The 27,950-nt window shown below is 33.4% G+C and overlaps 1 protein-coding gene across 1 annotated transcript; it reads right to left on the reverse strand.

Annotated features, from left to right (window-relative positions):
• Nucleotides 1-631: 631 nt before the first annotated feature.
• LOC113495496 (growth hormone secretagogue receptor type 1-like) lies at nucleotides 632-27,950 on the reverse strand (the record flags this gene model as incomplete). The annotated part of the gene is made up of 2 exons (XM_026874279.1): nucleotides 632-2,688; nucleotides 27,763-27,950. Coding segments are annotated over 2 exons (1,221 nt in total), but the record flags the coding sequence as incomplete, so codon positions are not given.

Genomic DNA, 27,950 nt, shown 5'->3' on the forward strand with positions numbered 1-27,950 from the left:
ACAAAAAACTACGAGAAGGACACTGCAAATAAAATTGTCATCATCCCTATCGTTTGCAGTCGTGTCAACTGATTGCATTGTTAAGTGTAATCCAATTTCCATTAATTCATCGGCCTTTGTAATTTTGTAAATAGATTAATTTTATGTTTTGTTTCTTTTTAAAACATACTGCATTATAATTTATTTGTTTCACATTACTACGAATAAGGTACGTATAAATTCCATTGCGGAAACGGCACACATTACTTTCTAACATTAATTTATAATACTACTGTAATAAAATATATTATTGATTCTATCGTATATACAATTTAATTAACATTTCGTCTTGGTTCATCCATTTTCGCTTTAACTAACATTCGTTCAATAATTCGTTCCTTTAGACATTTCGTTAATATCTATACATACAAATTATATATTTATGATGACACTTGGTTAATTTATTTTAATTTTAAAATTATATATTTTATAAATACAACATTTTTTAAACATAAAATACATCTTTATATTTTGAAATGAAAGCTTGCTGACTAGTTTTAGGTAACTTTAAACGTACGCTTCATTAATTGCACGTTTTTTCTTTCCAGATACAAACAACAAAAGAAAAAACAAAATTAACCATTTCAATAATTATTTACCCAAAGTTTTAAATTAATATTTTACACTCAAATAAGAGCAAAACATTACTACAGAAAAATAACACTATTACAACCATAATAACGTTTAATAAAAACAAAACCCTATTTATAAATCTTCTATCTCTTTTTCTCTAGTCAAAAAGACTTCTTACTTATTCCTGTACTAAGTTCTTTCACCTGCGTTCAAGTTAACAGTTTTGTAATCTATACAAGTACCTAAAGGGGTTTCTCGATAAGAGATAAGGACCAGACATGAGAGCATTACCAAATCAAATAGAATACGTGTGAAAAAGTTTGCATGAAAGGGACATTTCGTCCGAACTTTGAAAATGCGACGGCTAATATATGTTTGATAAACTTAGGACAATTTTTATATCACAGTAAGAAAACACTTTATTAGTTTAGACGCTGTTCTATGCTGTATAGCCGAATGGTTGAGGTCCGTATGGCAGACCCACTCTAGGTGACGTGAGTTCGATCCCCTCGTAAAACAAGCGTTTGTGTAATCCACGAATGCTTGTCCTGAGCCTGGGAGTTCTTGTGCATGTGACTTGAATGTTTGTTCCACCGCGACACAAAAATTACACTCCGTAATCGTTATAAATCAACAGTCTTAGCACTTATAACAAACTTACAAAGTCAGCAATAAGAAAAACTCTTCTGTAAGTCGATCTGTCAAAGATTCTTGTGACAAATGGACCACTGTACATCTTCCTCTCATACACAGAATACAAACACACATACGCAAGCTTTCATTTCATTACAATGTTTGATTAAAAGTTTATGAAAACCATTCATACGTCACTGCACTATAGAGATTAAGTTAAGATTATTGGTTAAGTACAAACGGAACTCACAGTATTGCACTGGATTCAGAAAAAAATGCAATGATTTAACTGAAACCAATTGCAGTGTTTAAAGAGATTTTAAATGCATCAGTGATGTACGAATTGATCCTAAATCATTTTGAATGTCTTCATTAAATGCACTGATTTCTTTAGCTTAAAGCCAAACGTTTCATACAAAACTCTCCTTAGTTCTGTAATCGTATATAAATATATTGTTCTCTCTATCCAGTGTCGGTATGCACACAAATTTGTTTCTACCCTCAACTGATTCACTGACATCTAAAGTTATTGAATAAACATTATTAGTTTTTACATCTAAGTTTAATATTTGTATTTGTTTATTGTTCTCATTGGCAGTATCTATTTCTAATTCGTTAGAGTTATGATTGTCGTGTATTTCAGCATAAGTATCGTTTTCTGTTTCGTTGATAGCTGCGACCATTTTCATGCTATTTCGTCTTGTATTTTCAACGTTTATTATTTCTCCTACTTTCATCTGTTGCACGTTTTCCTCTTTGACTTTCTTACTTTCTCTTTTAACAAATATTTTCTGGGACGAAGTTCTGTTGCTGTACCTTCTCCAGAAGGAGTCAGAAGTGTTTTGACTGCTTGAGAATCCCGTCGAAGTGGTTGTATTGAACGTGTCTCGTCTCTGCATAGTTTCTCTCAAAGTCCTGCTACACCTCATCAGCTTATTAATCTTCAACAACTTTACAAAGCCTTCCCTAAACTTCGAAGACATCAAATTGTATAATATTGGATTTATCGCCGAATTTAAATACAGCATAACTCTACAAAAATATAAAAGTATATAGTAACCGTCTATACCTAATGACATTATTGTCTCTGGCGGGAATACGATGATCCAAAGTGTGAGGGCTTTGAACGGTAAGAGGCAGAGGAAGAAGGAGAGGACGACGGTCCCAAGCATGAGAATGACTTGCTTCCTGTAGCGTACAACATTACCAGTGTTGCTGGTGTTTTTGGTGTTCTGAGCGATGATAATGGGGTTTTCCATAAGGTTTTTGGCTATGACGCTGTAGAGGACGAGTAGAACGCCAAGAGGAACGATGAAGAAGATGGCGATGGTTAAGATGAAGAACAGCGCTGCCCAAAAGGTGTCGGCCTGAGTGAGGCAGACCGGGACCTTCGTGCCGTCGTCATAGTCTTCGTAGGTGAAGGTGGCCACGGCGAGGATGGGGCTGGGGACAAAACATAATAATTAATTATGGTTATTTATTTTTCGAACTACTCATGTAACAATAAGATGGCTGCTTTTCGTTTTTTTATGACTTCCGAATTAGTTAATCCTTTTGTTGAAAGGATTTTCACACAGCCAAAAGTCTTTGGAAACAAGCATTTGTGGCTCACATATGCTATTTCTTCGCCAGCATTGAACCCGCGGCATTCGCTCATTTAAGTGATTTCGTTTCAGTTCTTAACATAACAATACGGTCAGATAGGTAGAGATAGAAACAGCTCAGTAACTTTATAAAACACCCAATACGATTAAGTACTCGCTTCGTTTGTTTTTGATCAAATCAATTCAAGATCAGATCAAGTAGCTCCGTGAAATTTTAATTAATAAAATACTTAAAGTACATAACATAAATAAATACAGTGAAATACATAATCTATGAACTCTAATAAAAGTGTAAAAACGTTATCTAACATCAGTGAGTCCAAATAAAAAAGTTACAAAGATTTTTAAAAAATTTGCCGCCAAGTGTTCAAAAACATTGTCAAACAGTGATAATAGTGATTTGACCGAACTAAAGTGCCAGTGAAAAGTACATTTATCGTGCGTAGTAACTTGCCTAAACTCCTGCAGGCGTAAAATCCACAAAACACTACAAACTTTCAATTTTAATAATTTTTCATATCAGTTATAAAATTTAAATTCGTAACTTTTGTACTTCATAAACAAAGACCACAGATAACATAACTGTTACAATACTTAAAAAAGCTCCATCTATGAGACATTGGATAAACTACCAAAATACTTGGACAATTACTTGATAATTTTATTAGTAAAAAAAACAAAACAGTGAAGAATAAATGTGCAGTGTTTTAATTGTCTAAACCTTAATGCTAAAGAACTCCAAGAAGTTTACTGTGAATTTAAAGTGATAAAAAAGGGGTCGTCAAGAAAAAAATTGAAAAATTCCCCGACAAACTTTTAAAATGTTAAATTCGCTCCAAACAAACAGTACTTAAATTTCGTCTTAGATCACAGCTAATGTCATAGCTCTGTGTACAGATAGTGACGGTCACAAGTGACGAGTCGTGAGTTCGAAACTGGCATAAGAATTTGTATTTTTGAAGATTTTTCAATTTGTAATATTTCATATAAAATATCAGTATGAATTTCTTACAAAATATAACTATTCGGAAAAAAGCGAAGACGCCAGTTATTACTTTGAATGAAAGCAAAACATCTACGTGCACTTCGACATTCAGTGACGCAAGTAGTTTACCTGATTTATCTGAAGATGTCGCTAGCAGCAGCGAACATGACAAAATATCAGATTTAAATTACCAAATTAACAGACTCACGATCGAACTAAACAGTGCTCTCCAAAAAATAGAAACACTGTCTCAAGAAAACCAGAAACTCAAAGATATAAATAAGGAATTACAAAAATCTGATAATACCAGTCCTATACAACAAACACCCAAAAATACGCTCCAATGTAACTCAGACCGAGCGAAAGAGGCACAGACGCCTGAAGAAGATACTCTTAAGTCACCAAAACCAGCACCAGTTCAAGATCATGAGAGCTACAAGAAGTTCAAGCGTAAAATTTGTATAATCAGCGAGAATAAACATAACAACATATTGACCATTGCCGAAAGGAAGTTCGAAAACTCTGAGCTATGCCACTACTTAACACCAAATGGTGGACTTAATACTATCATAAGTAATCTAGCACCTAAATTGAAAACATTCACTATGAATGACTACTGTATGATATTGATTGGTGAAACAGATTTTTTAACTACTCAAGATTACTCTAAACTCATTTCCTACGTAAGAGAATGCCTCAAAGCTATTCAACATACTAATGTAATCCTGTGCATGCCAACGTATAAGATAGGTTTAAATTATTATACACTTTTTAACAGAAGAGTAGAACAGTTCATAAACTTACTTTGCCGAGATGTAGTTACACACGAATATGCTTATATTTTTGACTCGAATAAAAATATAACATGGGACTCCGCAATGTACAGAATACATAAGGGAACTCTTAACAATTATGGCATGCAAGTAATCTTTGATGACATCGTCACATACATAAATTATATTCATGAATGTAATTATGTTAATTTTGAATACGGAGAAACTAATAATATAAAACAAAACGAGACTCCTGAGCAGTTATTTCTATTATAAACATCTTAATTTATTGCACCAAAATATTGCTGGCTTATTAAATAAAAGTAACGAACTTGTCGTCTGCATTGAAGAGATGTCAAATAATAATACAAAAATTGACATAATTTGCCTGTCAGAACACTTTATGATTATTGATAACGAAAGTTCACTATTTATACCTGATTATACTTTGGCAGCATGTTATTCTAGAGAAAATAGTAAGAGAGGTGGTACATGTATTCTAGTCAGGAAAGGTCATCAATTTAAAGAACTAAATAGCATTAAAAAACTGTCTATAGTCGGAATATTTGAATGTTGTGCAATTGATTTAATGACATATAAAACAATTATTGTGTGTATATACCGGGTACCTAAAAGTAATAACTTGAATATATTTTTTGATAAATTAGAAAAAATGCTAGATATCCTAAAAAGAGAGAATCCAAATAGAAATGTTGTGATTGCAGGTGATTACAATATAGATTCTCTAAAGCGAAATTATACTTTATTACAATTAGAATGTCTGCTACTAAATTTTAATTTAAAGTTAGAATTGTTTCAGACAACTCGACATTCAAGTGGAACCTGCATCGATAACTTTGCTCATAATTTTGGTAGGAAGTGTAAATCTGAAGTTATTGACTTTGGTCTCTCAGACCACACAGCGCAAATTTTAAAATTACCCGTTACTAAAGTTTTTTTAATAGAACAATGGCGAATAAAAAGACGTGACTATAGTAAATGTAACTTACAAAAATTTAAAAATTACTTGCAAGATTTATCATTTTCAGATATTTATGATATGGATAATCCCAATCAAGCCTATAATTTGTTTATGCACACTTTTAAATTGATATATAACTTATGCTTCCCTATAAAAAGGGTTACTGTTAGTATTAAAGACAAACAACAGTGGATATCACGTGGAATAAAACTTTGTAGCAAAAAAAAGAGAGCATTGATGTGGAACTATAGACATAATAAGAATATAACTAACAAAACTAAATTTAAAAAGTATTCAAAATTGTATAAAACCATAATTCATTTAACTCAAAAAGCACAAAACACGTATAAAATAAAAACAGCATCTAATAAATCAAAAGCTACATGGGCAATCATTAATAAGTCCAAGAATAACATACCTAAAAATATTATCAATTCCATAAGAGTAAGCGACCAAATTATAACTAATCCAAAGGAAATCGCAAATTATTTCAACGACTATTTTATCGAAAAAATTAAGCCCATCTTAGGATCAGGTGACAAAGTAACTTCATTAATAACTCATTCAAATAAATCCATGTTTATGGCACCAAGTACACCGTACGATATCTTTAAAATCATCAGGTCACTAAAAAATACTACAAGTGTTGGACATGATGAAGTATCCACTGTCGTAGTTAAGCACGTTGCATCCGAAATCTGCGAACATCTAAGTTACATTATGAACTTGTGTATTAACACGGGACTATACCCAGACAGTCTCAAAAAGTCTATTGTAAAACCGTTGTTTAAAAAAGATGATAAACAAAACATGAATTGCTATAGACCCATAGCACTTATTCCCATTCTCTCTAAAATATTCGAAAAATACATATATGAACAAATTTACAATTATCTAGAAAAATTTAATATTCTTACTAATAATCAAAAAGGATTTCGAAAGAATAAAACTATAAATCTGGCAGTTTTTGATGTTTTGAGTGCAGTCATGAATAATGTAGATAATAGGACACCGGTATGCGCTGTATTTTGTGACATGACTCAAGCGTTCGATTACGTTAGTCATGACATTTTATTAAAAAAATTAGAAGCATATGGCATCCGCGGAAATGTATTAAATTTGATAGAATCATATCTCAAAAACCGTGAAATATATACTGAGATCTCTAAAATTAATTTGAAAAGTAAAAAAGAAGAAAACTTTCAGTCTTCTAAACGTGCAGTTAAATATGGAGTTCCCCAAGGGAGTGTGTTAGGTCCGCTCTTGTTTATAATTTATATAAACGACCTCCCAAAGGTGACTCGTAATCCCATTTCCCTTTTTGCAGATGACAGTACGATAACAATAAAATGTAGTAACAAAACCACATATGAAAATGAAATTAATAATACCGTAAAATCAGTAATAGAATGGCTTAATAACAATAATTTAAAAATAAATCTAGCAAAAACTAAAATCATGCACTTCAGCCAAAAAACAGCCGCACCAGACATTAATATCACATACCAAGGAACAGCTATCAATAAAGCTGACACTACAAAATTTTTAGGTATTACTATTGATAGAAATCTTAACTGGAAAGCCCATACAGAAGACCTCAATAAGAGAATCAACTCCTCATCCTATGCCCTCTATAGACTCTCTCGAGTTATAAGTAATGAAGCGCTCTGCACGGCCTATCACGGTATGGTTGGTTCAGTCCTCAGGTTCGGAATCTTATATTGGGGAAATTCCACAAACAGAGAAATCATCTTTAAGTCACAGAAGCGTTGTATCAGAGCTATGTTCGGGTTAAAAGTTACAGACAGCTGCAAACCGTTTTTCATTGAACACAAAATATTGACTCTGCCATCTCTTTTTATATTCGAAGTAGCAAATTTTGTTCGGAATAATCCACATATTTTTAAAAAACAAGCTGACACTTTAATCCGTAACCGTAGAAAAAACGACTGCCTCAGTATAGTAAGTTCAAAAACTACCTTAAAGAATAAAAGTGTTTTCTGTTTGGCGCCGAAAATATATAACAAATTACCCAAAGAAGTAAAAGAAATGCCACATGCCTTATTTAAAGCCCATTTTAAAAGGTATTTATTAGATAAATGCTACTATAGCATACAAGATTTTTTAAGTGAGTGATGTATTGTATATATTTTACATTCGCTTTTATTGGTGGCATTGATCTTTGTATTGTAACTACTGAATTTTATTGTAATTATTTTTTTATTTTCTTTTATATAGAGTCAGTGTACTTGTGTAAATCTTAAGTTAGCTTAAGTACCATTTAAATTTTGTACGCCACAATGTGGCAGAACATGAGTTCATAATATTTATTCTAAGACCTATGCCTGTACCATGTTTTACAAAATAAAAATATCTTTATCTTTATCTTTATCTTTATCTTTATCAAATCGTGAGTTCCCAATACCCATTTCTACGTAACAACAATTTCGGTTGTTTACGCAGAACTTCTAGAAATCGGAACACATCCTTTGCGGGCTTAAAATCATTGTAGCGGAAAATCTACATACCAAAGGTTACGAATCAGCCGAAGATGATTGCTTTGCTGTTAATAACTTTATTTGGGAGAACATTATAATCTCAGGGTAGGTTATGTGTGATCTCAAAGTATTAGAGGAAGAGCGTATTAACGTTATGCGTAAGGGAGATGCCGTTAGCCATTATATAAAGCGCTATCTCTCTTTCTCAAAGGCGACAGTCTTGCGGAAATACTTCATAGTGTGATGACAGATCATTTGATTCAAATAGTTGGTCCTTAGAGATTTAAGTTGTTAGATCAAAAGTCACGTGTAATTGCCTTGTTACATGTTGTGTACTGCACAAACTTTGACTGCTGTCATTACTATCGCTAAAGGTAAATTGGTGATTGGTAGGTTAGAAAGCTGTTAAAATAAAACGTAAGAATTGATATTCAGTCATTCAATATGGTCATCAGACTATTTTTGTGTGCAGTACTTAAAGTATACCACTGTTTTGTTTGCTGTTAGGTAACGTATGTATATAGAAGAGTAACTTATGCCTAAAATGGAAAATAGTCTTTTCTCGCTGGTTCTTAAGATTTGTGGACAGTGAAACTAGAGTCTACTAGTAGTTTTATTTTCATTGAATGAAAATTCATATATTTTTTTAAACCCACATATGTAGAAACATGATGAAAATTTTTGGTAGACATAAGATCGTATTCTACTTAATTGCAAAAGGATCCAATATTATGTAGTAAGTAATCCTCTTCTATAATCACCATTGGCCTAGCCTTTTCCCAACTATGTTGGGGTCGGCTACCAGTCCAACCGGTTTCAGCTAAGTACCAGTGTTTTACAAGGAGCGACTGCCTATCTGACCTCCTCAACCCAGTCACCTGGGCAACACGACACCCCTTGGTTAGACTGGCTGTCAGACTTTTCAAGCTTCTGACTACCTGTAACATCTGTCAAAGATGTAGGAATAACAGCCGGAACCCACAATTTAACGTGCTTTCCGAAACACGGAGGACGTGTAGAGACACCCATCTACGGACCAACCGCGTCAAGCATAGCTTAACCTGTGATCGAATCACTTATGCTGTTATAGCTTAGCCACGAGCTCCACTAATCCTCTTTTATAATGTGGAAATAAAATATCAGGACAAGAGAATTTTCTCTCAAGCAAATTCGTAGATTAAGAAATAAGGACACTGGGTACAAATAAAACTAAATCCCTACTTCTGTAATACGCTCATGAAATTCACGATGCACTATGCGGATGAGAAAAAATAATATTGGGGACAAAGAGATGCAAAGAACAAAAGTTGAGAGAAATGGATCTTGACTGCACGGATAACCGGGAGGTTGAGGTCATTAGGCCAAGCCATCAGTCCGCATAGGGGGTTCGATCCCCGTGTAGGGCAAGCGTTTGTGCAATCCACGAATGCTTTGTTGATAATTAAGCTATCCATCTTTGAGTATCGCTTAATTCGTTATTTAGATATATTAAAATCGGTTAAGTGGTTAAGACATGAAAGCAAACAAACTAACATTTATTATTATATTAGTCAGGATTCGTGCTCAGTTGTCTTGTTCTTTCTGGGGATTCCGTACAGAACTTCAAATAAATATAATATATAAACGTGCTAAACTATGTCCACCAAAGTATTTTTCTACCCTTAAATTGCGCCAGGAACAAGATAAGGTGATAAAGAGAAATCTAACCCTATCTAATCTTTTAACAAAAACGATGTACCAAGGCTTGGTAGAAATCAAAATCGATCAATAAATTGCCAAGAGGCTTCGATCCAATCGTAATCCCGATACTTTTGTAATTAAGGTCAAGATCCAAGAAGGTTTCAAACATTTTTCTTTTTTCATCCTAATTTTCGAGAAAGGCAAAGGAATCTACGATAGTAGATGATTCAGCCGGCAAATTAAAATAAACAAATGCGTGGGTGCTGGTTAAATTACTAAGGCTGTATTACTTTGTTGTTGTGCTAGAAAATGTTTTATAGATATCTATTTCTAAGCCCCGACGGAAAAAGAGGGGTGTTATAAGTTTGTCCTGCCTGTCTGTTTGGCTGCGGCTCAAAGCTCATCAAAGCTCCCGAACGGATTAATCGATTTCAATTCAATTTGTTTTGTATTAAAGGTGAATTATGTGCGAGTGCTCTTCTACTTGTTTCTTTTTGTTTTTCAATACAAAGGGACAGTTACAGTAGGTCTAAATTTGTAAATAACACAAAGAGATCTTTGCTGTATTTCTTATTTACCGCCAGAAAAAAGGCAAGAAAAATAACATTTTCTGTTGTGTCACTAAGGGAGCTTATTACTCTATTTATTTGTGCAAATTAAATTAATTTATCAAAAGAGATGAGACCCGCTTCAAGTAAAAGTTTAATTATGGAAATCTCTTCATATTTCATGTCCACGCAATTCTAAAACGTAATGAAGTTTACTCGTTCCATTTCGACGCTATTTGTACTAGACTTTTGGGGAGTCTCTGCCGTTTCTAGGCATTGAGTAGTTACATATTCCATCACTAATCACATTCTCAAGCAATAATAAAACGATTAGGTAAATTAGGTGGCTCGGAATGGATGCGGAGGACCGGGCAATGTGGTGTAACTTGGGGGTTGACTATGTCCAGAAGTAGATCTTGATGGCCTGAGTTGATTGAATGGTTAAATAGAAATTAATATAGCACCCGAATGCTCGATGTTCTTTTCATAAGGTTAGCATTGATCAGTACGCCAAGCTCAATGTATGCGATGTGTCACATGTAGGAAAAACATCTTTTTTTGGCCTGAAGTTCCCTTTCAATTAATCCACGTAGGGTATTCTTAAATCATATGACGTTAATTAAATGTTTTGAAAAAAAAACAACATTTTTTTTATACTATTCTTTATTTTCACCTTAAATGGTCCGAATAATTCGTATTGCCGAAACATTGGAGTTACAATCACTTTATTTACTGAGTCTTTGATTTCGTTTATGAATTCCATCTTCAGAGTCAAGTTTACCAGCAATATATGAAGAGGATGTGTGTATATCCTTCCTTGAACCCTGCTTATACAAACAGCCATAAAATTAACATGGTAAACAAATTATTTAATACAGTGAGCGCCTTCGCAGTCAACACCTACGTTAATAGGGTTGTCGTTTATGTGTTGGCTGGTTTTAATTAAGATATATATTGTTTTAGAACTAAGTTAGTTTTTTTTTTATATTTGAGATTTAAAATTTAGTTACAAAAATTAGTTAAGTGGCTTGGGTGTCAGTGACGTGTCGAAAGATCCTTAAATCTTTTTGTGACTGTATCGACGTCTAATGTAGGTACGATATCTCATAATTTAATTACTAAATCAAAATTAAATTTTATAAATTAATCAAGTACTAAACAATCAGAAAACATTGGTAGCAAGATCAGACTGGCTGGGATAGGCCTATGGCCAACAGTGGACGTCGATATTCTGAATTGATTGATACAAAAGCATTATGCCGAACTTATTATCTTCGCAATGATTGAAAATATAAATTCGTCATCTCCTTACAAAATTGTGATAAAATGCACTCCATATATTTAACATAGATCGCGAATTACGAAACAAACGAAACATTCCTAACAGTTTGAATTGAGAACAGCCGCCATATAAAGTAGTTACAAAATGGCGGGGAGAAAAAAGGTCACTGTAAAAAGGATCTCTGCATCAGTGTTGAATAAAAAAAAGCTGGACAGTGCTAACTGTTGTGTATTAGTTTTTATACCGACCCAACCTTCGTACTCGCTCTATTCAGTATGTAAGTCTACTTTTTAATATAGAATTAGTGGAAAATCTTGGCAATTGGGTGAAATATATATTATTTGTTAAGATTTAGGTTTGGAGATGTATTTTTATTGTCGATTAGAGTCACTTCAGTAGGTGGTGTAGGTCTCATTTAGAATGGGTTGGGTGAGTATGATGTATTTCATGCATGGTTCGGAATATGCTGAATACCCGGCCTATATAGACAATTTTGTTGCAATATAAGTTTTGAATGTGCATCCTTCGATAAAATCGTTTTTGCATATTTTAAACTTGCAATTTTTGTCTACAATATCAACAGACTCATTCACCATATTTTGTTAAGCCACCATGTAACAATAAAATCCATTGACCAGTGTATGATAAACTGATTAAAGAGGTAAGATTTTACGTATTTTTTCACGTTTTAGCATAATCTAAGACTTAAATGATATTTAACTCAATATTGGCAGCCCTAAGCGTCTATTGTGCTCAGACAATGTGCAATAAGTTTAACATCGCGCTATAACTTACCCCAACCAGCTGATATGACATTGTCCGCCGATGCGCCTTCAGATCGACCTGAATTATTGCCTAGCATAACTGGTTCCCATGTTGGTATGCTTTTGGATAGTTTTAATAAGAAGAATATGTTTAAAATTTTGCTGAAGTTCAATTTTTAATGCTTATTTATTTTATAAATGTGAATATAAGTTTGTTTGTTACGCTTTCACGCGAAAAATACTTGACTTGATTATCGTAAAACTTTGTACACGTGTTCTTGGAAAGATTAGGAGTAAAAAGGGTGTTCTTTTTACTCGACTTAAAAAAAGACCAGTATATGAACTTTCAGCTTTACGTCAGCGATTATTGGATACATTAAATACAAAGAAAAGAAAACAGAATATTGTGTGTACATTGTTAACTAAAGTTTTAAGTAATGAAATACATTATTTTTCTTTCTAAGTCTTTTATTATTAAGACAAATCTCAATAACAACTTCACTGCCAATAAAAAAATCCACCAAACCTTTAAAGGTAAACTGTATGCTAAAATATACATCGATAGGTAGGTACTATACGTACTTCTGTTAAAAAACATAATTATATCTGTCGTTCTAGTAGGTACACTCTGAAAAGAATTTACCATATTTAAAAACTAAATAACGTCTAGCAACAATTTTAAATCTCTTCTACTAAGTATCACTACTAAAATTAGGTACAAAAAATATACCAAGACAAAGTCGCTACTTAACATTTGAGATTGCCTCCCACGGGCCCAATTAGGCGGTCTATTTAATTAATACAAATAAAAGTTTTATGAGCGAGAGTAGCAGTTGTTAATAATTACGACTTTTACAGCTTAATATAGAGAACGTTATTATTTTATGACTAAGCGCCCATGTGACAACCTGCAGTTAAATTAGAGTTATTGAAGAATTTTTGTTACAAAGCAACTCTATTTCGTGGGCTGCTATAATAGCATTCTTGCCTCGCCTTTATCGGACGAGGCGAGAATGCTTTATAGCCTTATGGCAGGTCACTAGTTATATTATTATACTATGCAACTGTTAATTTTTTAAAAAATATCTGTATCAATCATCGGGGTGACATCTTCTATTCAGAAAAAACCCCGTAAATAAAAAGAAAAAAAAATTATTTCATACGCGATTCGGCCGCCGCGTCGTCTATTAAGGACTCCGATTGAGTCTGAGAGTAGTCGGGCAATCCGAATAATTAAGCGTTAGGAAAACTTTGCATTATTTAAAAAAAAAACTTTTGGTTTTTGACAAGATTTTCTGAAACATGGTAGATAGGCGTGAGTGGTTCTGTGACTGTAGCTAGTAGATTGGTATTTTAGTTAGTAAGAGTCCGATAGATACAAACGCTATGCATTCAGCGTGGGTTGATGTTAGTGGTGTTTTACCCCGGATCACATAAAAGGGCAGCCCTTTTCTAAGTATCCGCAAAATTGAATGGGAGATCCTGACAGAAAGATGTTAGATAGATAGGCAGTAATTTTATATACATGCGCAAAATCGACAAATCTATATCTTAGCCTTCTTTCTTCCTTGGTGAAAAGCTAATAACTCCAACCCACACCGAGTGCACAGCGTGGGGATGTGTTGGACTCACACTGACTAAAAGCACTCCGGGTACCTTCAATTGCCAGGATCCTCGCGCATGAGCATGTGCGTTTCTGCCCGAAACTATAGCTTTGTCTGACGTAAGTGAGGTTTTTAGAAGTCACATACAGGCTTTAATAACATTTTGCTCCTTTCATAGGTTAATAAAACACACGTTCAACTTTGGCACTTATTTTTAATAATGTTTGTTTAAAAATAGGCATTTTCAATCACATTCAAACAGTTGGCAAACATTTAAATACATTTTACAAAATATTCTCTATAAATAGGCAAGTAATAATAATATCTTGTTCTTTTTTGCTACAAGTTACGCCGAAATAGGTTAAAAACGGTTTGGCATAAGAACAGTATCGTAAAACTTTTTTGCTAAATCTTTTTATTCAAATCATTATTGAAAAAATTATCATTCGTTGCCTTTTTAACTGGCGTTTTCTATAACCACTAAAAATATACAAAGCGTAAAACAGTTTTATTTTGTTCTTAATTGTATTTTCTAATTACAGATATCTTAAAACTAATTAAATTATCTACTGGCAGTTATGACAAGATTGGTTCTTAAACACACAAGATCTATACTAGATTTAGGAAAATGATAATACATAAATATAAATGTGGTCATCGATGAAATCTAAGTAGGTATACACCGCGATTTTTAGTCGTCTTACAAAAGCAGCCCAGTTCATGTATCCAATGACTAGAACACGTTCATGTTAAAAAAAATGATATTTATGAGATTTGAATAAATTTAAAATGCAATTTTTATTCAATATTATGATGCAATTTGTAGTTTTTTAGAAACAAATCTCTGTTGCTAGCGCGGTCCGAGCCTTGTAACAATGGTGAGGGGCGCAGGCGGCGGCATTTTTATCATTTTTTGAGATCTTCTCATCATGAGAAGAAATCTGAAATATACTCTTATATTTCAGATTTTTCTTGTTAAATTTTTCTTCGTACTTTTTATCTTAGTTGATGATAAAAAAATAATAATCGTGCCTAGGGGTATTTTACGTCTGATACAAGAACTGGGCTACTTTTGTAAGACGACTAAAAAATCACCGTGTATATAAAGTTATGAATAAATTAATGGTTAAATCAACCGATTTTAAATATAAACTGCAGAGCGAAACATGATGAAATTTATTGGATTTATATGGATATTATGGAATTGTATGACAGCTATTTCACGTTATAAAAAGAATCAACAAAATTTGTTCATCTAGTCCGAAGTTCTAAGGTAACAAAATGGTACAATAATATAACAAAATACAGAGGAATTGAACCTTTTCATAATTAATGACGTTTGAAAACAATAAATAAGTAAATAATATAATTATTATGTTTTCATTTAAAACAATAATGAACTGTGTGGGGAATAAGTTAGAGAAATAAATTTTAGAACAATAGTATTAATTGTCTAGAAGTAAATCAAATGAATACTCTCTAGTATCTGTAAAACAGGGTTTTTGTAATTTTAATTCTGGATATCTTTACTTGCATAAAAAAATAATTTATTTTTTATACAAAATATTATTTATTTTATGAATTGCTGATGACTGCTTTCATGACTACTTTTATTTCTATTACACATAAAATGTTAGTGGCATCCTTATTTTTTTTAATACCGTATGTTATATTTATCTAAAATAAATAAAACCTCTTTATTACAAAACTTACAATGACATACTACTTCGATTTATTACCAGCCGATTTTAAAATTAATTTGCTAACAATTATCTAATTACATTTGGCCCAAAATACCAAGCAACTTCGGCAAACGTAAGACTTTAAGCATATACGACAAAACTTGATATTTCGACAAGCAAATTAGACGAAACTCTCTGGAAAATCATAGTCTATGCTTTTGGACTTGGGCACTGCGACTAAACAGTCCACTTTAATCTTCTGGTACGACACAAATCTCTTCTCCGAGTCTATACTTCTCGCCTTCGCACTGTTTATTAACACACTCCGCCGCAACGAGTGGCTTCGACCCAGATTATCTTCATCTGACCTAATATTTTTACTATTGGAATGACCGATAAACTTGCTAGTATCACCTCCCCTACAATCGGCATCGATTTTATTTTCAACATCAACCACTTCGGATATCTCAATGTGACCCTCGCTCCTCATTCTATTTATTATTGGTTTTGTGTTCGAACAAACGGGCGCCGATTGCTGTCTCACGAATGTTCTGTTCGTAAATATTCTATCGAATATACCCTTTTCCACTTCGTCTTTGCTTTCTGATTCGGTTTCCGTTTTGTCGATGCTTCCTCTTTGGCTGAAAAGTTTCTTCAAGCTATTCGTCGTTCGTGTTAGACTACTGCTCGTTGTTGAACCATTTGTAATTGTTCTCTGGGCTCGTCTTGTTTTATCTTCCAACGTCCTTTTATAACATATGCAAACCTTACAGAATCCAATGCGGAATTTTGAAGACATCAAATTGTAAAGTATCGGGTTGATTGCCGAATTTATGTAGAGCATTACTCTAGAGAAATACAGAATGTTGTACCACTTCTCTGGGCTCACGTCATCGTACCACTCTGCTGGTGTCATTATAATCCACAAAGTCAGGGCTCTATACGGCATGAGACACAGAAAAAAACAAAGGACGACGGTCCCAAGCATTAAAATAACTTGTTTTCTAGCTCTAGTGTTGTAAGGATCTACAGTTTTATTCATAACTACTTTGGAAGCTGCTGTGATGAGATTTTTGGCAATGACGCTGTATAATACTATGAGGATGATGAGAGGTAGTGCGTAGAGGAGGATGATGATGGCGATGAAGAAGGTGATCTGCCAGAAGGTGACGGCTTGCGTGAGGCACTGAGAGACGGCGGTGCCGTCCGCGCGGGCGCTCGTGTGGTGCTCCGCGATGGCCAGGATGGGGCTGGAAACAAGAAAACCTACGGTAATGATATCTACAAAGCTGTGATTCTAAACAGATAAACATATAACTAGAATCTTATTATGATGATTTTCCTTTAGGTTTATCAAACAAAACAATTGTAATTTTTAAGGGATCGGATTGAATCGCGCAAATGTATAACGCATCGCATCTACATAGGAATGTTATTTCTACACGTCACTTTCATAAGTCATCATAATACGATTCACATGTCGATTACACAACAAATCCTACGGCTATCTACATTGGGACAAAAATAATAAATACGACAAAAAATATAAGGTGCTATCCAAGATGGTTTACACATGGCACTGCGAACCGCTGTTGTTGGGATATCAGATACTTGAAAATGGGCGCAATTTCATTAGTCGTTTGCTTGATGAGTATGAAAGATCTCTTTAAAATCATAGCATGGGGTTCAGTTTCCTTAGGTCATTAGCGCCCACATTCGTGTGGCGAAAGAACCTGAATACAATTGTCTGCACGGATAGATTGATTTGCTTAATGCGGAATTCGTATTTAAAAAAGACTGTCATGCTATGAAAATAAAGCTTAGTATGACAATATGACTATGCTTATCGTTTATTTAATTACCGTCTGAGTATTTTTGGTTGTTAGACGGCATGAGGGAACTTCCTGCATGCTTACAGGAGACCATTTTAATGACTGATGAAAATGTGCCACTAGGCATCAACTAATTTATAAGATTTTATCAGGACAGTGCAACATGAAATCAGATTCGGCCAAGGCGGTGTGCGGTGCCATGTATAAATCGCTTATTGTATCATTTTATAAAAATGTAACTATTATGCAACTAACCTACATACCATACTATTATACTTAGTTAATAATCTTAAATCATACAGACATTTATGATATGTAATTTCCTGTTGATTCCGATTCCTCACGTTATTATGATTCGAAGCGCGGGTTTAAATGAGACGTTTTATTTTATTAATATTAATTATAGTTGGGGCCATTTTGATCACTGTTAAAGACATCAAGTAGGTGTCTCCTCATAATTGGATTGTATAACACCTTGAGCATTCCAGTTTCTTGAATTTCCTTTTTTTTATTGATAGATAAATTTTCTTTTGATATTAACTTCAATTATTATAGAAAACAAACTAATTTAAAATACAAAAATGTAATATTCCTCTAAAACTATTCGTTAAATTAGTATTATAATTTAATTGTAAAGCCTTTTAAAATTTTTCAGGCTTTCAATGATACGAGTAGGTATTTCAGAAAGTTATGATACTCTAGTTTGACTAGATTTGATAGAATCAACCAAATAAATCTGACCATTACAGATTACCTATATCTATAACCTATAACTTGTTAGATTTTTGAAAATAAAAAATTGATGTAACTATTTTACTCTTTCCAAACTCGTTTCTATTTCACATACCATGGCGCCGTAAATCATTTCGTCAAGGGCCATTTACTGTAGGAACCGTTCGTTATTCAAACTCATTCAATTTGACAGATGGTCAGCCCGCTTCGCCGCCATGTTTTGTTTTGTCTGCGATGGCGGTTCGTTGTCTATGCTATTTTTGCGGGCGGAGAGCAATTTGGCTGTCACTCCGAGCTTTCATTAAGGCTATTAGGTCTTGGCCAGACTTATTTGGAAGCCGATAATTAGCTGTCAATTATAAGTAATCTCATTTATTCTTATTATTTTATTTGGTTCATGAACTTTTGGAGTTTTCTTATTGATCTAATAAAACACATAGAATATTCAATGTAGTGTTTTAGTCGTCATAATTATAAATAACATACAACCATTAAAAAGTAAGTAATTTGATGCTTATATAATAATATGAAAATGTGCATTTTATTGTGCATCAACAAAAAAATCTGAAATTAACAGTGCAACTAGTAAGTGTTTAGTAAAAACATATTTAGTAGACGTCACGTGAAATGTTGTCATAGTTTTTTCATAAAAGAATATTTGCGATACAATTTCGTTGAGAAAACTCATAAATTACCAAAACTTAACATTAAAAGAAAATCTCTTTAACATTATTAAGAAAAGATAAAAGCCTCGACAGTTATCTTCCTTTGAAATCTGTTCAATTAAGGCTTTATAAAGTTGTGTTCTAATGAAGTACTATTTGCAAAAACTAGTCATTATTACTTTAAAAGATCATTACTGGCTACAAAATGGGGCAGGTCGAGTACTTTCGGCTGACCAACACTTTTTTCAGGTCAATTCACTGAAAAACCATACCTCATGTCATATTAGACCAAGAAATGTTACTTTAAAACTTCGTATTTTTGAGTTATTTCTTAATTAAATTAGCTTGAAGATGACACAATTTATAAAAGTAATATAACCTTTACATGTTTAGCCAACAACTCAAATAACAAAAAACTTTGAACTATAAAGGAAGGGGATTTAAGTCTAAAATCAAATAACACACAGGTTTCCATTGCTTATTAATACCTATAAAAAATCGATAACACACAATAGTCTCAAATGTTCGTGTTTCACGTAACGCAACCTAAATATGTTTTCATATTTACACAAGCACACATAAAGCGAACACACAACACAGGTGTCACAAACATTTATATTGTAAAGCTAAAAACAGTACGAACCTTGTTATTCAAAGGGTTTTCGGATTTTTTGTTAGAAATTTACAACTTTTCACATTTTTTAAGTAAATTTATTTATATATTATACGGCAACGGTGACGCGTTAAGAGTTTTGCGAATGCCAAATGCACGGATAGCCGAGTGGTTGAGGTTAAAACGACCTACCCACTGAGCGCGACGTGTCGCGGGTTCGATCCCCGTTCAGGACAAGCATATGTGTGATGCAAGAATGCCTATTCTGAGTCTGGGTGTTTTAGTTCCTGTGATTTGAATGTTTGTGAAACCCGCCGCGATACAAGGATTAAATTCCTTACTGTGTAAGTAGGTTTTTTTATGCTCATATGAAGATCAAATATTCTGTTAAATGTTAGTCGAGTGTATCAAGAATTTCAATGCAAGTTGGTAGTCATGTATGGTGCAATGAGATAATATAAGTGTTAGAAAGGCCCATATTGAATTAATACAATAAAAAAACAAGATGTACGGAAGTCTTGTAATACAAATAGATATTTAATATTTTTGTTTCAAACGTTGGCCTAATTAATCATTTCTATTTTTTTATAAATTTTATTATAATCAGAGAGATGATTGTCAGATCAGCACTAAAACTCTTTAATCACAATACAACCTAGGATAAAAGCCTAACAAATTATTTGGTAGTAGATTTGATATTTTTTCCGCATCCGAACCCTTTTTCACAAGTGTTATAAAACAAGAAAACATAATTTCTAATTGTAAAAAGTTCCGTTTAGGCTTTAAACTTTAAATAACGAACGGTCGACAACCAATATGGCGGCTAAACGTAGAATTTATTGCAAAACGCCATCTATTATTTAAACTTGGAACCAATATAAGCCGACAGCGTCGCATGTGGGTGAGTCCAATAAGCTGCGGTATTAAAAATTCTTTAGAATAATGTACTGGGAAGAAACTAGTTCTCTTGTAAGCATTCTTCGTGAAAAGAATTCTGTTATTATAGCTGCTAGATAAAAGAGTCTGTTTCTTGGAATCTACGAGTTTATACGATGACGTCATAGCCTGCTTTGAGCTTATAATATTAATGATTTTGGAGTACAAAAAGATTTTACTTTTGTTTTGTACTGTGATCAAGATCTTTTATTAGTCTTCATTTGTGAGAATTCTGTTTAGTTGAGATAGTAATTTAGGTAGACTACTTTCTACTGAAATAATGCACAATTTTCGACGTATTCAAGGTCTCTTTCGTTTATTTAATAAATACACATCTAAAACATAAATTTACCATACAAATGAACAATAAACTACATCATAACCACAACGCAGAGCAAAATTTGTTCACTGGAACGCTAACTTTTATGTCTCTCAGTCAATAAAATGCAAAGCGCAGAAACGTTGCGAGTAACGTTTGACAAGAGTTTAGTTTTACTACTCAAGCAGCTCTGTTATAAAGTCAAGCGTTGCGAGCTATAAAACTATAAACCAGCTGGTCCTTATGTCACGAAAATATGCTCATAAGGGCCAAAGTAAACCGGTTTGGTCCTCTCGTCCGCGAATCAAAAGGACCTCCAAAACTAGGTTATTGTAGAACTCTTGAAGTGAAATATTTCAATTTTAAACAGTTGTTTCTTGGTTGTTTCAACTTTGGATCAGATTTATTATGAAATCTAAGTTCTGAATTTCTGGCATTCCAGTTGTAGAGTGTGTCGAATTGATGAAAGTTTACACATACCTATGAGATTTAATAAAAGCTCATTTAGGATACTTTCAGGTACTTATTCCTGTAAATGAAGATATTTCACACTTATAAATGGAAGACAATTATACATATATATTGTAAGTCCCAGAAACAGTCTTTAAGACCTTGTCACCCAAGAAAGGACTCACGGAATTTCTTCTGAAAATAATATAAATAATATTCTTATCAACGAAACCAAACGAAAAATACTCTTTGAAATCCTAAACAAGCTTATAACCATATCTTTAGGGTGCACTCCAAAAAAATCCTTTCCCTTTCAGCCGAGTTTTGAAACCTTAATAAATAAACCATGGCATGGACAATTGTGTTTGGGTGTGATTGGAGATATTGCCCTCTAAATATTTTCCTAAAGGACCCGAGATGGTCAAACTGTTTGACTTACGTTGTTGAATCGTTTGGTTTTACTCAAAATTCATATAAATATCTACACGTGAAATAGTCAACTCCCCTTGTGCATCTTTCATAAAAATCAGTAGGTATATTGAACCTTGCTTGGTAAAACCGCTTTTTAATAACATTAATTTATACGCTGAAGTTGCATTAAAATGATATAAATAAATTAAAATCATAAAAAATCTTCAGAAACAACTTCTAGAATTTTTAAAACAAATAAAACTTAATTGACTAGCTGTTGGTTCTTATTGGCTTAAGATGATTAAGTTTTTGATTAAAACGAAACCAATATTAAAGAATTCTCTTATTCCTTCCCGAAGCTCATCACATTAGCTCTTAAAATATTTAGTGCTTTCGTAGGCATATCCACACTCGCGTGCCCGCAAATATGTTCCTAATACGTATAAATTACTGTAACGTACATTCTTGTGTAATAATCCATAGCATCTTAGCCATTTATTCCATCTTGACATTTTCATTTCCACAGCCAATTTTCATTAATCTTTTTCAGCGATTGAGCAATCTTTGCGACTTCGGGTTCATAATTATCATTGAATGCTATGTTCGTATGTCAGAACTTTATTTTGCGGAATGCATTTTATGTGTCGGAAAATTTCTACTGTGGAAACATACTTAAGATATTTGTACATTCACATTTCATTCTGTTACATGACTTTTTACACTAAGGGCTTGTTTCACCACTGCCACATAAAATCCCGTTAAATTACTTGAAAGATTTTTTCATACAAAAAATTTATTTGTTTTCAATTTACCAGATAGCGGCTAATCGTGATTTTGAAACAGCCGTTCAGGGTTAATCACAAATAAGGAGGAAAAAAGCACTTGAAAAATAATTGATCACCTATCAGATTTACGATCGTAGCTACGATCTCTTGACACTCATCTTGTGAAAATTTAGTCTAGCTATCAAGTCAATTAATGAGATACAGCTCATTGACATAAGGACGTACGGACATCAGCGTCTCACGAAAAGGATTCCAATTTTACCTTTTGAAATAGACCTTCAAAATCTACTAGAAAAAATATAGGTCATCTTTTGGGCTTCGTACTTTCCCATCGTGGATGACGAAGGAAAAATCTCAATGAACATGACGCAAGTAAAAAAGTTACTCCTGACAAGAATAAAAAATTAGCTCCACATATACTATGCGATACAAACCTACTTTTAGATGTAACATCCTCTCAAAGCGTCCCAAACAAGATTTCTGTACCTCAAATAGAATTAATGCCAAAATAGTGTCGGCCTAGGGACAGAAACATTCGTATTGGAAAAACAAACATTATTATATTGACTTAATTCTGTTTATGAATGGGATGGCTGAGAAGGCTATTTTTGTGACCCAATGGAACGAAATCATGATAACATTTATGTATTTTATGATGTTCTAGCTTTACACGCGACTTCGTCGGCGTACAATTATTAAATAAAAGTTGTCTAAGTTACTTCAGCTACTTGCAAATAAAAGCCCCGTAAAAAACAACGACTTCTGCAATAAGGCCTGTTCCTTATTTGGTGATTATTATCAAATCTTTTCTATACGGCTAGAGGCTTGGGGATAAGGATGAAGGCTGGTTTTATTATTAGTATTTTTATAAGCTAACCTATTTCGCTTTACCAATGCATGTAAAACAAACGAAAATAATTCATATTTCACACCAGAAAAGCTAAGGGCAGAGACTCTAACAAAGCAAAGAAAATATCACTGAGAATTAACTCAGCGTGATAAAGAAAAACAGACCATTAAACTAATATCGAATGAAACTAAGAAGAAAACTAAACGGTGTCACGAGAAATCCATTACGTATTGGACGTGGAAACTGGTAAAGTGCAAATAGTCGCGGGATGCGAGGAACGACGTAATATTGAGTCTGTTCACGACTTTACGAGGTATAATAAGATATTTTCGTGTTTTTCGCTCTGTTTAATACAGAATGGTTGGTTCTGAATATTTGCTCTTAATTCGATTTGGCAGATTCATATTCTTAGTTTGAAAATTGCCTATGTAATGGGACTATCTATACGTTTTTTTTTCGTGAAAGAGCCAAGAGGGGTGTTATAGGTTGGACATGTCTGTCTGTTTGTCAGTCTATGGCATTATGTCTCCTGAACAGATTGAGCTATTTCAATTTCTTATTTAGTAGTATAAGTAAATTATATGTGAGTGATTTTAGACATATTTGATAAAAATAAGAAAGTTGTGGGGGTTGAAAGCGGGGAAGAATACCAATGTCTGCAAATATGCTCATAGGCGGAATCAAATATAAGAAAAATAAAATTGGTGCCTCAATCAAGAGAGTCCATAGTTTAAATTGATGAGAAAATTGATTCGTAATTCATATGAAAAATCACGAAATTGTAGATACTAATGACTCGGTTTAGTCTCAAGCGGTACCAAACTTCCCATTTCCAAAGGTTTACATTGAAAAGTCACAACACAAAAGTTCAGTAAAGACAACGTTCTATAAACTTTTCAAAAACTTATTTCGGAAACCCCAAGTCCCATACACGGAAAACAGTAATTAATGTGACGACTTCCTCAGCTCTTAACATAACTCTTGCATAAGTTAATAAGTCAAAGAACCAAACTTATAATGTTTTCTGAACTTCAGAATACAGATGGCGACAAAAGTTTTTAAACCCCGACGCAAAAAGAGAGGTGTTAGAAGTTTGTCTTGTCTGTGTGTCGCATCATAGCTCCCGAACTGATTGAACAAGTTAGTTGCTGTATCTGTCACTGTTAAGATACAAATAGAGACAAAATAACAATTGAAAAATAATATTCTTTTAACAACAAAAACAAACAACAGATTTTAAATAAAAGCTTCTGATCCAAATCAAATGAAATTGGACCAAATGACAGCGATTTCACGTTAAATGAAAAGAGAATCAACAAAATGGTGCATCTAATCCGAAGTTCTGAGCTAACAAAAAAGGACGAATCACAGACAAATTGAAATCCTATTCTTTTTTAAACTCATTTGAAAAGAGTTGTTCGAGAATACGGCTGTTGCAACATAAACAATAGCATAAAATAGTTGAATATTTATTATTAGGATTTTTCATTAATCTGATTGAATTTTGTCTCTGATAGTACTTCAAGTCAACATAATGCTTATACGTCAAAAACTTTGAGAACACCTTTGTTGAATCATAAAGTAATTTCGCCAACTTTGAATTCACTATGTTCCTTTTACGACTGGACATAAGTACTAAGTTTCGTAACTTCAACGACCGTTAACAATGAATTACCATAGTAAGGAAACTTGTCAGTTGTATAGTTAGCAACGAAAATGATTAATAAAATCTGTAGGTTTATTATTATCACTTAAAACAGGACTTGTGGATATATCACGGCGCAATACACAGCTTATCGTTTTTCATAGCCTTGACAACTAATAAAAATGAAATAAAATTAATCATTTCTTTTGCGTCTTTTGTCATTCTCGCTGAACAGTGTTAAAATTTCCTTCTGGCAACCCTGAAATGCAATCGCGAAACAAAATGATTATTACTACTACTATTAAGCCTATTTTGAATGCTAGTAGCAAAAACAATTTCTTCTAGTATATATATTTTGTAAGTCTACTATTTATTGCTGGCTGTACTTCTCAAATCTGGTATCCATTTCAAAGTTTCGTGTTTTTATAGATTTGTTTGTCCAAATACAACCGCCAGTAGACAACCAATTTTGACACTCATACTCAGTATGAGTGTCAAAATTGGTTGTCTACTGGCGAATTGTTTAATTAAGGACATTATTTATTAATGGTCTGGAATTTTTAGAGCTGAAGTTAAATTTGACAAACACATATAAAAAATAAATGCGAATAGTAGAAAACATGTTTTGAGACATCCATTATTGTTTATAATAAGTTCATCCTCCTAATAATATAAAAAAATTGTAACTATGATGTTTCACGCCAAAACCACTGAAAGGATTTTGACGAAATTGGAAACACGGATAGTTTATAACCAGGACCATGGCATAGATTTTAATGTTCCCTTGGGATCATTTTCGATTAATAGCAGCAAACCTACGGGCAACAGCGTACATAATTATATTGGAAAAACAAAAAGAGATGGTGGAATGAGCTCTAATGTTACACCCAAAATAAACCCCTGTTAGTCATAGACCAAGATAAATCGAAGAAGGGAAGTTCCTTGTCCAGCGTTAAGACACTAACGGCAACATTTACTAATTAGTAATGGTAAAGTATAACCTCTTTCATCAGTCTTAAGATTATAACTGGCTACTTTGATTCTTTATTAATGAGGGAATAAATTAATGTATTATTAATATTAATACAGAGCTAAAATTAGAGCTTCAGAGCCTCGAATCTTGTTTTGAAAGTCAATGATTACTGTTTTCCTACTTTCGACATCTTTAATATCTTTAGTGACGGACGGAGACATCAGTTATGTTATTTCAACCGTGTGAGGCAACGGATGTTGACGATATTATGAAGCAATTTAATCATATGATGTCATAATTGATTTGAATTAGCATCTAAGAAAATAAATTATGTAATTAAGATTTTTACTATATTAAAAAATGTATTACAAACGCCTAGATGGGAAAAAAATAATGCTTGCCAACGTTTTATTCTAGAGCATGAGGATTTAGTTAAAATTATTAATGACCTACCCTTTTTGCTATCTTGAGTGCAGCTTTAGATTGATTCAGCTTCTCATTGGACAGTCCACATAATCTTGTGTCGTCCTAATAGTTTGGGACGAATAACAATTTTGGATTTCGTAGTGCTAAGTCTTGATCTAAATTAGTACATGTTATACATGTACATCGACTCCAACATAAAATCGTAGTAGCACACCTAAACCTAAATATTTTATAGGGTTTATTGAGAAGCCGGGAGCAAAATCTTCCAATAAATATGTTGGTGGGATGGACGAATCAAATATGGAGCAAGCTTTGTGACACTCAAGGATATGAAACGAAGGCATCCATTTTTCTCACTGAGCTGGTGAAGAATTTCAGTTCGAAAAAGTTGAAAGTTTATTACTTTTAGTGGATTTTGTCAGGAATTTTGAAAGTAAAACTTTGTTTTAAAGAGCGCAGTAGACTAATAAACTGTTTTACTGAATTACGTTGATTTTCATTTAACTTAAATAATATTGATTGGCCTCAAAACATGGAGGTTTTTATCTGTAGAAACCAATTTCTATGTTCAACAACTTATAATTGTTTTTTTTCACAATGTAAATGTACGTTTGATTTAACCCACTTACTTATACCTAAATATAGTGGAGATGGTAATTCAGTTTTTGAGTAAAGTTTGATTAGCAATTAGAACTTCCATTGTATTAATAATTGACCAACAGTTTTTTACTTCAAAATGCGGTTACTATGATTATCAACCAGGACTCATTCGGTTTTTGTAAGCGAAACTTATTTCCGTTTAGTGTTATACAGCGTCTTACTTCCACAGTCATATAAGAAAAATAGCCTTGCGTTCCTCCAAAAAACTCCGGTCTACTTGTATAATCATGATTTATTAAAGATTTAGAATTTAAGAAGACAGGGAAACTGTATTAGCCTTAGTACGCATCCACATGACGTGGCAAGCTCCCTTCACAATGATCGACGTATGAATAATGTGTTTTTACCCTAAACGGTATGAAAAAAACTCTATTTTAGATAACCACGGCCGTCCTTAGTCCTCAGATGCGCGAAAAGGATCCTCGCTTTCAAAATGATAAATTGCCTTCGAATATCAGTTTTGAAACCAATTTATATTACACGAAATTGTTATTCCATAAGTCTTTAGCTGAAAGCAGCTGACACCCACAGTCCATTTTGGGCGTTATATTAATAGCTTTAGAGTCGAAATTTGTTAACAAGCCGACACTATTTAGCATCTGCCGCTGTCCGGCGGTCAAACGCCTCTGTTAATCACTGAAGGCTTCACGATTCACAAAATAGCTGTTAAATGCGATAATGCTGAAAACGGGTTTTGCTGATCGCAATTTTATCAACCAAACAATTTCAAAAATCACAATTCCTCTTTAGTGCCCTGGAATGATATTAAAACGAAATTCAAAAAATAACTTATTTGTTCAAGTGTCCCTAAAAAGTACCTGGTGAACAGCGCGGCGAAAAACCACACTAGCGCGCAGATGAGCGTTGCTCTGGTTTTTGTGCAGACGTACCCGGCGCGCAATGGCTCGCAGATAGCGTAGTACCGCTCGAAGCTGATCGCTAGGATGGTCAGCACTGACGCGTGAGTTACGGTCAACTCTACAAATGGTACTGCAAGACCTGGTGA

This window comes from Trichoplusia ni, chromosome 6, assembly GCF_003590095.1.
Source record: "Trichoplusia ni isolate ovarian cell line Hi5 chromosome 6, tn1, whole genome shotgun sequence".
NCBI classification, from domain to species: domain Eukaryota; kingdom Metazoa; phylum Arthropoda; class Insecta; order Lepidoptera; family Noctuidae; genus Trichoplusia; species Trichoplusia ni.